Source organism: Quercus lobata, chromosome 3 (assembly GCF_001633185.2).
Source record: "Quercus lobata isolate SW786 chromosome 3, ValleyOak3.0 Primary Assembly, whole genome shotgun sequence".
NCBI classification, from domain to species: domain Eukaryota; kingdom Viridiplantae; phylum Streptophyta; class Magnoliopsida; order Fagales; family Fagaceae; genus Quercus; species Quercus lobata.
In genome coordinates, this window is record NC_044906.1 from 34,007,223 (window position 1) to 34,019,553 (window position 12,331).

The following is a 12,331-nucleotide window of genomic DNA, read 5'->3' on the forward strand; positions in this document are numbered from 1 at the left end:
CCTCAAACTTTGACTCTTTTTTTTTCAAAACAATCGCTAGACTTTTAAATGTTTCATTTAAGTTCCTATATCTCTTTTTCTTTTTTTCCTCAAAACAAGTTCCTATACTTTTTAAAATGCTTCTTAAAAGGTCCTTTTCATTAAGTGATAGATGAAAAAACTTGACATGGCAAACAAAATTCATGTAACTCTGGTCAATTAGTGTAGGGGCCTTTTTTGTGTATGGTGCATTAGGCTGGACTGTCTCCTGCGGTAATGGGCTGGGCTACCTCCTGCGGTGATGGGCCTGAATATTTCTGAGTAAGGGAGTTGGGGCCGGTCCAACTGTAACTCAACTTGGGCCAGTTTGTGCACAAACTTATGCCTTGTCTGCCAGGAGTAAACTTACGGCAAGCAGAACTGTTGCAGGCAAGTTGCGGCAGGTAGATATAATAATAATAACCAAAACAGAATATTTTTGACTATTTAAACAAATGGCTATGTAATTCCTACTTATAAAACTTGATTACAGTCATGATAATGTCAATCACAGAGAAAGTGAAGAAAATAATACGAGCTAATCAAATGGGTATAAATCAAGTTTTAAGCTTAGTCTACCGAAGCAAAGCCAAAGAGGGGAGAACGCCTCTTCTCAATGCAAATAATCTCCCAGGAAAAAGATCCTGCCATGGGGATTAATGGTTTTGAAGGAATCGGACCTGAATGGTTATTGCCCAAAAAGGAAAGAGTCCTTGTTTACGTTTTGGAAGAAAGCAAGATTTGAAGGGGGAGAGAGGGAAACCGATCTATTGGTATATGCCCATTGAACTTAACTCTCTTTTTTCCTTAGTTTCCTTTCTTTTCTTCTCTATTTTTCTTTCTTATCATTTTTCTTTTCTTCTTACTCTGTTTTTCTTTTCACTCCGTAAAAATACTCTGTTTTTCGATCTCCGTTTCAGGGCACGACAATGGCTCTTTTATAGTGCCTACCGTAACCAATCTTTTACCATTTTGCCCCTTAATCGCCTTTGTCTGGTCCGGGCGTACTTGCCGACCACCAAGTCTGTGCGACATTCACCTTTGCCAGACAGAGGTAAGTTTGTTTCGTTCCTCTATCTACCGTAACACTTCTTTCCTGCCACGGTATAAATGCTTTCTCTCTCTACTCTCAAGGCATGCACCCAACGGTTCCCCCTCAAACTTGCCTCTTTTGGGTGGTCTATCATCCCAGCAAGACGTACCTCCCAAAAGGGCTTAAGTAGGAGGCGCAAAATAGATCTTTTCCCCTTTCCCCACCACCAAACCATACCCCCCTTACCTCTTACCTCTGACCCATGGCCCCACCATGTCCTATATTGGTTAGGTACAAGCTGGTGGTGCCTGGGCCTTGCGCGTGCTTCCCTTTCAGATATGTCTAAGAGTCTGCCTGCTGCTCATGCGTCTGCCGTGATCTGGAGATTCTTCGTTTGTGTCTAACCTTTCATGTGGACCTTTCTTTGGTTTCCCGCTCCATTCAGGAGCTGTGCTTTGTATGATGATGGGCCTTACATTTCTTTGGCCCACTCTTGATTTTCTTTATTTCCTACAACGTTGAACTGTTATTCCTACCGTAATAACTTAATCTTGTTGTACCTCTTTTGGGTCAGCCGTTCATCCCTTTTCTCAGTGGCCTGTTATGGGCACTGTTTTGCTTTTACTCATGGGCTCCTATGTCCCTTTGGGTTTTCTTTTGGGCATCCACGGCCCGATTGCTTTCTTTGGGCTTCCTCGACCCGTTTGCTAATTCCACACTCTCATGGACTTTTTACTAACTTTATTAGACTTCCCCGGCCCAATAACCTTATTCTTATCTTTGGGATTCATGGGCCTGCCATAAACCCCTTACTCTCTTAGTTTGCATTGCCTTGGGCCTGCGGTGGCCCTTTCTCACTTTTCTACCTCATACACTGCCCATGGGATGCTATTTTTTTTTCTTTCCTGGCTTCTTTGAGCCCGCTTGCCTCTTCAAGACCCATTTATTTATTTGTTGGGCCTGTGATCCATTATTCCTGCTGCTTGGGCCTAATGGGTTTTTGCTATTTATCTTGTCAATTCTTTGTAGCCCTCATTATTGGGCTTTTTTGTCTGCCTGGGCTTCCACAAATGGCCCTCAACAATTAGTAACGTAGATCATGTGTCGAAAATTTTGAATACAAGGAAAAAAAAAACTATACGTGCTACTCCATAAAACAAAACAAAATTGGGAAAAATAACCTAAATTTTGCTCAACAAAACATATTAAGGGTTTTTCTTTTGATTTGGAGTATATAATTTAAATTGATTTGTTGTTGAAAGAATATTGTGCCTAAATTTTGAAATGAATCAAACTTTTAAGTACAGAATATATGAGCTCCCCTTGACAACAAAAGTAAAATGTTCAAACTTGGGTTGAGCTCAAAATGAGGCTACAAACAATGTTCAAACTCGAGCTCATCAAAAAGTCGAAAAGCTCGGGCTTAGCTTCGTTTGGCTCTATTCATTAGTCAAGTTGTGCTTAAGCTCAATGTCAAGCTCTTGAGCTTGAGATCTAACACAAATACATTATTAAGCCCATATTAAACATATTATCAAACCCATTTGGTTTGGACAAGTGGTTAGGTCTCCACTAAAAATTGATTAATGATTTAGTAATAAATTGATTTATTTTTCAAGCTCATATCAAGCTTATACCAAACCCATAAACAAGTTTAAGCTTGACTTGTTTTTTATCAATCCATATTGTTCACAAGCTTGTTCATTGATAGTTTTTTTGCCTAGGCTTAGCATGTTTATTAAACAAATCTAAAACTAAGGTTGAAACTTGGCTTATACATAAACAAACAAGCATGAACGAGTTTTTTATCAAGCCAAATCTATGTTATTTATGAACGAATACGTACTTCATTTACTGCCCTAATTGTGCCATTAAGTTTTGTTAAAGAAATTGAAAGAAAATTTTACCCCAAAGCCCAGCTTCAATGTGGGCACTAATTCCAACTAAAGTGAAGAATTTTAAAATTTTTGGGATAATTTCAATTGAAATTTTGGAATTGTTTTTGTATATAAATGAGAAACTTTTATGTGAGATACAAGTTTGATTTTGTTATTTGAAGTTTAAATGTGTTTCTACTAAGAATAATAATTGTGGTGTGGTTGATTGGAGCTTTTATTAAATGGGTTTGGGATAACTGCTGCTTGGGGTTAGTGCTTATGTGTGCATATGGGTTTGGAGAAGAAAAAAAGACTTATTAGATGCAAGTAGGTACAAAGGAACATATGAGAAAAATGGAGGGCTCAAAGAGGCATTTTCAAATTTAATGTACTTAAAAAGGCAAATGTACAAGGGGAAAAAATTGTTTAAGAAAGTTTGTGAAAAGAACAACAAAAATAAACACAAATTCATCAACTCCAACATCCCACCAATCACCACTTTACACTAAACTGCAACACCACCATCACTTTTACTATTCTTGCTACTATATCTTGAACCACCACATTATCATTGTCACCCTATAACCGAACCAACTAATGTAGAGTAGACGACATAAACTTTCCTTGAATAAAGAGACTGTCTAAAGTCAATACGTAAGAAGTTTGGAAGGTAGGAAAATACTAGTACAAGTCAACATAAAAATGCATAAAATTTGGTGACATGAAGGGAATCATTTTAAAGATCAAGACTTATTGCTTTACAACAATGACCTACACTACTTTTCAGGCAAATTCCTTTGTTTAGGTTTCCGTTTATTCAAGTTTAATATTTATGGTAATTTTTTTATCTGTGGGATAGGGGTAAGTTAACTAAATAATTTGAACCTAAGACAATCAACAGAATCATAAATATTCATTTAGCTCAACAGTCTTCCTAAGATTAGGTCTTTTGGTGTTTATCCCCATTAAGTAAATTTGATGTTAAATCAGCATACAATGCAATAGAATGCTCAAATCTCCCTAGCCATTCTATCTTCAACACTAATGATTGGAAATCTCTATGAAAGATGAAAATCCAAGTTTGCCTCAAGAACCTCATTTGGGATTTTGTTTGGGAAATTATCTCATCTAGAACGGTTTTTAATAATAGATTCCTTCTCCCATTGCTTGATTGTTGCCTTTGTAACAATGCCCCTGAAGCTCTAGAGCACCTATTTCTCCAATGTGATTGGGTGAAGAAACTATGGTTGTTAGCCTTATGGCCTTTAAATTTGAGCAACAAGGAGAACCACTCTATCCAATATTGGGTCAAGTTCATTCTTAAGCCTAAAGCAATTTTGGGGTTAGAAGATGAAGTAGTTAGCCAATTTCAGCTATATGCAATTATTTTGTGTGATCATATTTGGATGGGAAGGAACAAAACTAGAGTTGATGACACTAAAAGTTCCCCAACTGATTTATCTAGGCAGATTTTCAAATCTTATATGGAGTACAAGGAAACATAGGATAGTCTACCAAAGAAGCCAACCAAGGAGAAAGGTTGGAAGCCCCCTCCAAAGACTTGGGTTAGGTTCAATGCAGCAATTAGAGAATATAAAACCACAATTGCTGTGATAACCGTAAATGAGAAAGAGAAATTATTATCAGCCTGCACTAAGCAGTTGGAGCCTAGTAACTCTCTATTGGGTTAAGCAAAGGCTACCTTATGTGTTGTTAAAAGAGTTGTTTTGTAAGAATTCAATAATATTGTTATTGAAGGCGATGATTGGAATGTTATTGATCCACTAAGAAGCCCTGATGTGATCCCATACTAGAGCATTAACTAGATTTCTGAAGACATTTTGTCTTTATGTAAATCCTTTGTAAATTGTTCTTTTCTCTTTTGTGTATAGAGAAGATAATGCTCTTGTACATCTTCTTGCCCAATGAGCTTCTTTGTATGATTAGACTGGGCCAGTGCCTATCTCTAGCTTCCCTGCCTTGTTATCACACCAATGGACTAGAAAGGACCCAAACCCTCTCCTTTTTGCCTTTCCCCTTGTTAGGGTGATCAATAAAATATTTATTAAAAAAAAAAAAAAACCTAGCAATTTAAAAGTTAGAATAAGGTCTCATCTATTTTATAACATAAACTAAAGTTTGTAGGATTTGGATTGTAATTTTCTTTTGTGAGTTTTCCTATTTTCTAGCCTAATTTATTGCTTAACATAAAAACGGGGTGTTCTAAAGGCTCCTAACCGACCTAGGATCACCTTAGAGTTTCCTAAGTGACTCCTAACAACCCTAGGATTTCTTTTCCTAATTATACACCTTGTAGCTTCCAAGAACATTTAGATTTAAAAAAAAAAAAAAAAATCATATTTTTAGTAGGGTTTTTCTCTTCTTTCTCTAGTCGACTCTAGAATTCTCCTTGTGGATTCAAAAGTTACTATCTTAAAGCATACATGTCCTATCTTGTGACTTTTTGCCAGCATCGCCAACTATAAAAAAAATATTAAAATCCCCTCTCCTCCCCCTCCACCCTCTCAAAAATCAATTATGTGCATAAAGTGCAATGGAAGAAGAAGACCACAAAAAAAGTATCAAGTATGATAAAAAGAGCTAGTCCTTCTCTTATTCTCCTTAAAACCCTATCTTTGATTTACAACCCATTGATCAATACTACCTCAATTTTGGCAATTCTCTCCACAACACAATTTGCGTATTCTCCATTCATATGTTGTCACCATCACGAAGCCCATCAAGTGTCGCGTCATCACGCAAATTTGTCTTCAACAATGCCCTCATAGGGTCAATAACAAATGCCCCCTATCATCCTACATTTTCTATAATAAAAAAATTAAAAAAAAATCCCTAAACTATCATGTTGAGAAAATTTTGGAATTTTCCTCCAAGCTATTTTGGTTGTGTGGAACAGCACAAAATACAAGCATTTAAAAAAAAAATGAGGTGGCCGCATTGTATATATATTTAAATTTGTTGACACGATAATTTCACATCATTAATCGATTTGTGACATATATTTTTATCTTTTACATTGAATAATCACAATAAAAAAAAGAGAGATTTGAATTTTAAACATTTTTGTGAAAAGATACTAAAAAACACCAACAGATTGCTACAAAAACTCTTGACACTTATTTTATTCTATTAGTGATAATAACTTTTTGAAACATTTTTAAACGTTCAACATTGGGTTTTGTTTTTGAAAGCTAAAATAAATGTTCAAACAGACACACGCAATCCTCCAAAGCCCGAATACCAATAAAATTTTCTATGGTTTTGTTTAAAAAAGAAAAGTTAGCTTAATTACGAAAACCACTCATTAATGAGACAGTACTGTGCAGATATCAAAGCAAATTAGAGTGCGACTACGTACACCGCACGTCTTGGTGCGATGGAAGATGATCATTTCACAAGTATAAATGTTTGTGGAGTGTTACGAGTAAGGGATAGGGTTCAAGTTTACAAGAGAGAATTTTACACACATATACACTTAGATTAAGCTAAAATAGAAATTTTATATTATATTTAAAAAAAAAGAAAAAAAATGCGACTACATGATTCTTTTTTATTGCCATTGCAGATGCGTGTAAGTCAGAAAGTAAAATATTATTTTCAGAATATTTTTACAATAATTTTAAATATAATAAATTATTAGATTTGTAATTTATGAATATTTTTTTTTCAATAATCAGTTCAAATTAGAACTAACAGTTTTTTTTTTAAATATGAACCAATGATAATTTATCATTTATAATTTATTTTGAAAATATTTTATAAGAATTACGAATTAAAAAAAAAAAGGATTCTAGTTATCTCAAAAAAAAAAAATTAGTAAAGTCTCTGAAAATTGAATAAGAAATCTGAAATTCAATCTCTACCTAAAAGATTTGATATCTTAGTCTGATGATAAAAATCTATCGTCAAAATTCAGGACAAACACCATAGATTAAAACTCTCTTTAAACAAAAAAAAAAAAAAAAAAAAATCCATATCCATAAAAACAACTATCCCTCTGATTTAAATCTTTGTACGGACTACGGAGCAGAGGAGAGACTGTGCTGGTGTAAACTGTAAGTGTGTGTGCATGTCTACAGACAAGACACATGTCAGCAAAAAAGAGTGGCCAACCAACCAGCCATGAGCCAACATTGTTGATCCTTCTCAACGCTGTCTGCCATGGTAACACGTACACCTCCGACGCACACAACCGTAACTCTGTCTCTCCTCCACCGTGGACCACAACACCCCCAACCCGGGTCCCACTTTCCGCACTTGGATGCTGGATCTGAGTCTTCGAATCTGTAATCAAAATCAAACAAGCTCAACTCCACGCGAACTACCACCGTGTCAAAATCCTATTGGCCCAACCCAAAATGTTTTCCCGCTTCTTCCACACTTTTAATCTTCCAACCAATCAAATCCCGAAACGTTTTAAACTTTTTAGCGCTACAGCTCACGCAATCGTCACCCCGGAGAGTTATTCGAAAACGCTCTTAACAAGAGACGAATTCAAAAAAAAAAGAAGAGGGGCAATTTGGTAACTCCACAAGAGCGTTTTCAGCCACGTCATCGATCCGCGTGATGCGAACAAGAACCGTCCGATCTTAACCCGAAAACACAACCCCTAGCCGTTAGATGATTTCAACCTAGGCTCCCAGAGCAAGTGTCTCATCCCTTTTCCCTCGATCCAAATCCCTAACAAACCTCATTTTAAATCCAACCCCCCCTTTACCCACTCTGCCTACCTCTCCAACTACAGTTCTCTCTCTCTCTCTCTCTCTTTCTCTCACTCACAAACTCACTCACTCTTGACTTGCATTTCTTTCTCTTGCTCACAGTTTCTCACTCTCATGGCCACTGAAGAAACCCCTAATCCTCCTCCACCGCTTCAATCTCAAACTCTTCCACCTTCAACTCTACCGCTTTATCCTGAGGTATTATTAACTATAACTAAAAAATCTATAATTGATGGTGAAAATTGGTGTTCTTAACTGTTGTTGTTGTTGTTGGTGTTGATGTTGTGTTTTTTTTCTCAGATGATTATGACAGCAGTGGAGGCGCTGAACAACGAGGCGAACAAATCGGCTATTTCGAAGCACATAGAGACGGCCTACCCGAATATCCCGGCGACTCACTCGACTCTACTGTCGCACCACCTCAACAAGATGAAGCAGAGCGGCCAGCTCGTTCTCGTCAAGAACAACTACATGAAGCCGGACCCCAACGCGCCGCCGAAGCGCGGTCGTGGCCGTCCACCCAAGCCGAAGGCGCCGATGTCTCCCGGCGCCGTGGCGTCTCCTCCTAGGCCCAGAGGCCGTCCGCCTAAGCCCAGAGACCCTTTTGCTCCGGTGCCTTCGCCTACTAAGAAAGCGGCGTCGTCCGGCTCCGGAAGGCCACGTGGCCGTCCTCCTAAGAAGGTCAAGACCGCGGCTTCTTCGGCTCCTGCTGTGGCTCCGACCGGCGGCTCGCCGAGAGGGAGAGGAAGGCCTCCTAAGGTCAAGCCGGCTGTCGCGCCAGTTGGGTGTTGAGTTCAGCTCGGCTCAGAGCTGACTAAAGACTGAAGAGAAGGAGAGAGAATTTTTTTTCTTTTTTTAATATTAGTTTAGTCTCTGCTAATTGATGTTTTTTTTTTTCCTTTTTTTTAGCTTTAGCTTTATCTTTTTTATTTTTTTTTAATTTCTCTCTCTAGCTTTTTTTTTTTTTTAATTTTTTTAAATTTAAATTATGTGGTGGGTGATGTAAGGTTGTATGGTGGGGACTTGGGTCTAATGTGACTGTAATTGCATTGTAAATCATCTCAGCGGCTGTTTAGGCTTTTTTCATTTGGAATTATCTCTCTCTAGGAAAAAAAGGGGTTAAAAAATTGAGGTTCATTCTGATTATTTTTATGTTTCACGCTTTGCTTTTCTGCTTTTATATTTATTCTTTCTTTGTTGCCCACTTTAATATCATCAAGTAGGTACGTTTGGGGAATGGATTTTTGAATTTTTTTTTTCTTTCACTTTGTTTGTATTTTTTTAAGAGGTAGTGATTGTGATTGAGCATTTTTGTACCTTCGATGGAATCTGGCTAAAGGGGGAAAAGGAAAAAATAAAATTGAAGGTTATGGTATGGATGGACGTCCCTTTTCTTTTCCTTTTTTTTTTTTTTTAAACCGAGGGAAAACTTTACAGGTAATGTTGTGCAGTAAATATAACAGCATGTTGCCTTTTGGATAGCACGCCTGAGTTTTTCTTGAAATTCCTATCCAAAGTTTGGGAATCTATCCGTATTTTAATTCGTTCTTCCTTTTGATGATTGTGTGGAATTTTTCCACCCTTTAGTGTCTTTTTTTTTTTTTTTTTGGATGTGTTTCCTTTTTCTTATCATATATGGGTTCTACAATCATGCGACATTGATGCGTTGTGAAAGAGACAATTGATGTGCTGTGAAAGAGACTACATTAATTTATGTTTTTCTATTCTTAGTTTTTATATGGAGTTTTGATGTAAAAACTAAAAAGTCTTTCACTAAAAATGGATGTTATAGGATGAAAATATTTATTAAAAAAAAAGTCTTCAATTTGTTATGAAAATCCAAGTTCATTTGTAATAATTTTTTTTGTAATATATTGTGATTGATGTACAATACATTTGGAGTTAGTGATTAATTATTTGGTATTTTAGAAATATAGTTAACATGAGATTTCATAATTAATACCAATAAAAATAACTAATGTAATACAAAAATATAATAATATTAATTTAAAAACAAAATTATAGTAATATTAATTCAAAAGATCATAAGAAAATGATATTGCAATAAATAAGTGACCACTATGGTAAGTTGTCAAAAAATGTGAAAATTTTCAAGTCTTTGTCTGTTTGGTAATTGTGGTTCTCTTGGTAGTTTGTCACAATGGAACAAGTTTAGGGACACATGAATTCATAACATGTTAAGTGATGACACTTTACTCATCAACTTTTTCATCATTTATAATTCTCCATTTTTACAATTTTTGAAATTGAGTATTTCAGAATTTTAGTAGTATTGCTATAGTAGAATAGGTTAAGGGGAAGTGGATTTGGCCTTATATATATATATATATATATGCTTGTAAATGACTTTTATGCTCCATTTGTTTTGAAGTAAAATATTTTTTCATTTTCAATTGTATGTTTGTAGGTAAAATATAATCAAACTTGAAAAATATTTTTCATTATACCATAAAATCTTTTATAAAAAGTTGTAAAATGTTTTACATTTGAAAATTTAGTAAAAAATTTTCCAAAAACACAGTGGCTTCCTTTGCCTCATTTGGTTGTTGGGTCACTAGTCCAGTTGTCGGAAACAATGCTTCGTCAACTAATACCAACAGTCTGGTGGCTTGAGATTCTGCTTTGGCGACCAGTGCTAGTGGCTCGGTGGCCTCACTCCATGACTAGTGTTGGCAGTTTGGTGTTTGGAGATTCCATTTGGACTACCGGTGTCGGTGGTTCGATGGCGGGATACTTCTCCTTGGTGATTGGTGCTGGTGGTTGGATGGTCGAAGATGTCGCACCAACTCGTGTTGGAGGTCCAATGGCTAGAGACGCCGCAACCCAATTGGTGCCAGAGGTCCGGTAATCGAAGCCACCATTTTGTCGATTGATGTGGGCAGTTCGGTCACTAGAGCCACTAGTGTGACTGCCAGTTCCAGTGGTAGGGCCATCGAACCTTCAACACCAGCAGCTTCGGTGTTGAGCTATTGATTTTACTTGTTATACAAAACACTTGATGATAAGCCAAGAATGTATTGACCCCTTGTGATGAATTAATTGATTAATTAACCAAGTTTACTAATTAATCAAATTAACATACAAAATGCATGGCAGTATAAATAAATCACCAATTAAACTAAATGCAACGAAAAATAAATTGACATGGTGATTTGTTTATAAATGGGGAAAACCTATACGACAAAAATCTCACCGGGTAATTTTAAGGTCACCACTTCCGAGAATCTACTATTATCAAAACAAACGGTTACAAGTAAACGAATCCTAGTATCTTATACCAACCTACAGTTAAACCCTTATCCCAATACCCAATTAAACTTGTTTTGTAGTGACAATCTCTCATTTTCAATGCACGGCTCCTAGTATGTGACAAACTAATTGCGTAGATCCTAGTACGCGACTTAATCACCAACTTAAGAAGAATGTTGGCTGTAAAGTTTTTCAGTTCATCACATGAATAAGATTATAAGAAGCTCCTTGGTCACAAAACCCTATCTTCTTCAAGAAAAATATAAATTAGGGTAAATTCTGTCTCCGGTCACAATTTGCATGAACAAGACTTTGCTTCACACTTGTGCAACTATGCAACCTTTGACGACCCTTAAAATAATCCTTATATATATTTAGGGTTGTGAGAAAAGAAAGCCTAAACACATGCCTACAGATTGGATGAAAAATAGCTCTGAAAAACTGAGTTTCATAAATCTCGATAAATAGTCATCTATCGAGCTAATTGTCAAGCCACGGGCTTCAGCAGCTTTTAAACCTTGATAGATGCTAGTTGTCGAGTTTTAAAATCCAGCACTTCATTACTTGATTCTTGGATAGACTCACATGGCTTTAACACTTGAACTTGAAACCTTGTTTTTGAAGCATTAAACACATCCTAGATCTATCAAATTACAAGTAAAGTGCGTTTTGTCAAAGGATTAGCCAATTACATAAAATGTTGACATATGTTCCTAACATTGAATCACATATGTCCTAACACTTGAAAATATTTTACTTCAAAACAAACAGAGCATTAGTGTTATTTTCTAATCCAACTTTACTTTTTAATCTAATTCTCCCTTTTTAAGAGAGTTAAAGTTCAAGTCCTCTATTATTGTAACTATCAAATTATTATTATTATATATATTTTTAAAAGGCCCCTATAAACAAGCAAACAAAAACCGAATGCTAGTGTTGGCAAAGGATCTAAGTTACTTATTTTAATTTTTATGTTAATGATTTTTTTTTTTATTTTTTATAAATTTTCTCTACAGACGTGGAAAATGGATGTGCAGGTTGAGTTGGGCGGGTTGACCTGTATTTTCCAAATGAAAATTTTTTTATTTAAAAAAAATATTTATTGCCACTTTTTTTTTTGTGGTTGATAGGAATGTATTTGCCACTTGGTAAGTCCTGCAGCAAATTACTTAATGTGAAATACATTACTTTGAATTCACCACCCATATCAATAAAGATCTTAGCTTAACTTGTTCAATGATTATAAAATTATACAAATCCCAACATTCCTAATCAAAATCAACATTATAAACTCAATGGAGTCTAGTCTACCCTTTGAAAATCTAATTAAAGCAAACACATAAGTTTCACTACTACACAATATCAACATCCCAAAATATAAAACAAAATTA

General features: G+C 35.9%; 1 protein-coding gene across 1 annotated transcript; it reads left to right on the plus strand.

Annotated features, from left to right (window-relative positions):
- Positions 1 to 7,636: 7,636 nt before the first annotated feature.
- On the plus strand, positions 7,637 to 8,569 carry LOC115981546 (HMG-Y-related protein B-like). The gene is made up of 2 exons (XM_031103757.1): positions 7,637 to 7,868; positions 7,971 to 8,569. Exons 1-2 carry the CDS (start codon positions 7,785 to 7,787, stop codon positions 8,460 to 8,462), a joined length of 576 nt encoding a protein of 191 aa, XP_030959617.1. The 5' UTR covers positions 7,637 to 7,784; the 3' UTR covers positions 8,463 to 8,569.
- The last annotated feature ends 3,762 nt before the right edge of the window (positions 8,570 to 12,331 follow it).

Coding starts and splice junctions, on each gene's coding strand:
- LOC115981546 (XM_031103757.1), top strand. CDS start 7,785: ATGGCCACTGAAGAAACCCCTAATCCTCCTCCACCGCTTCAATCTCAA. Junction 7,869..7,970: donor CTCTACCGCTTTATCCTGAG/GTATTATTAACT, acceptor TTTTTTTCTCAG/ATGATTATGACAGCAGTGGA.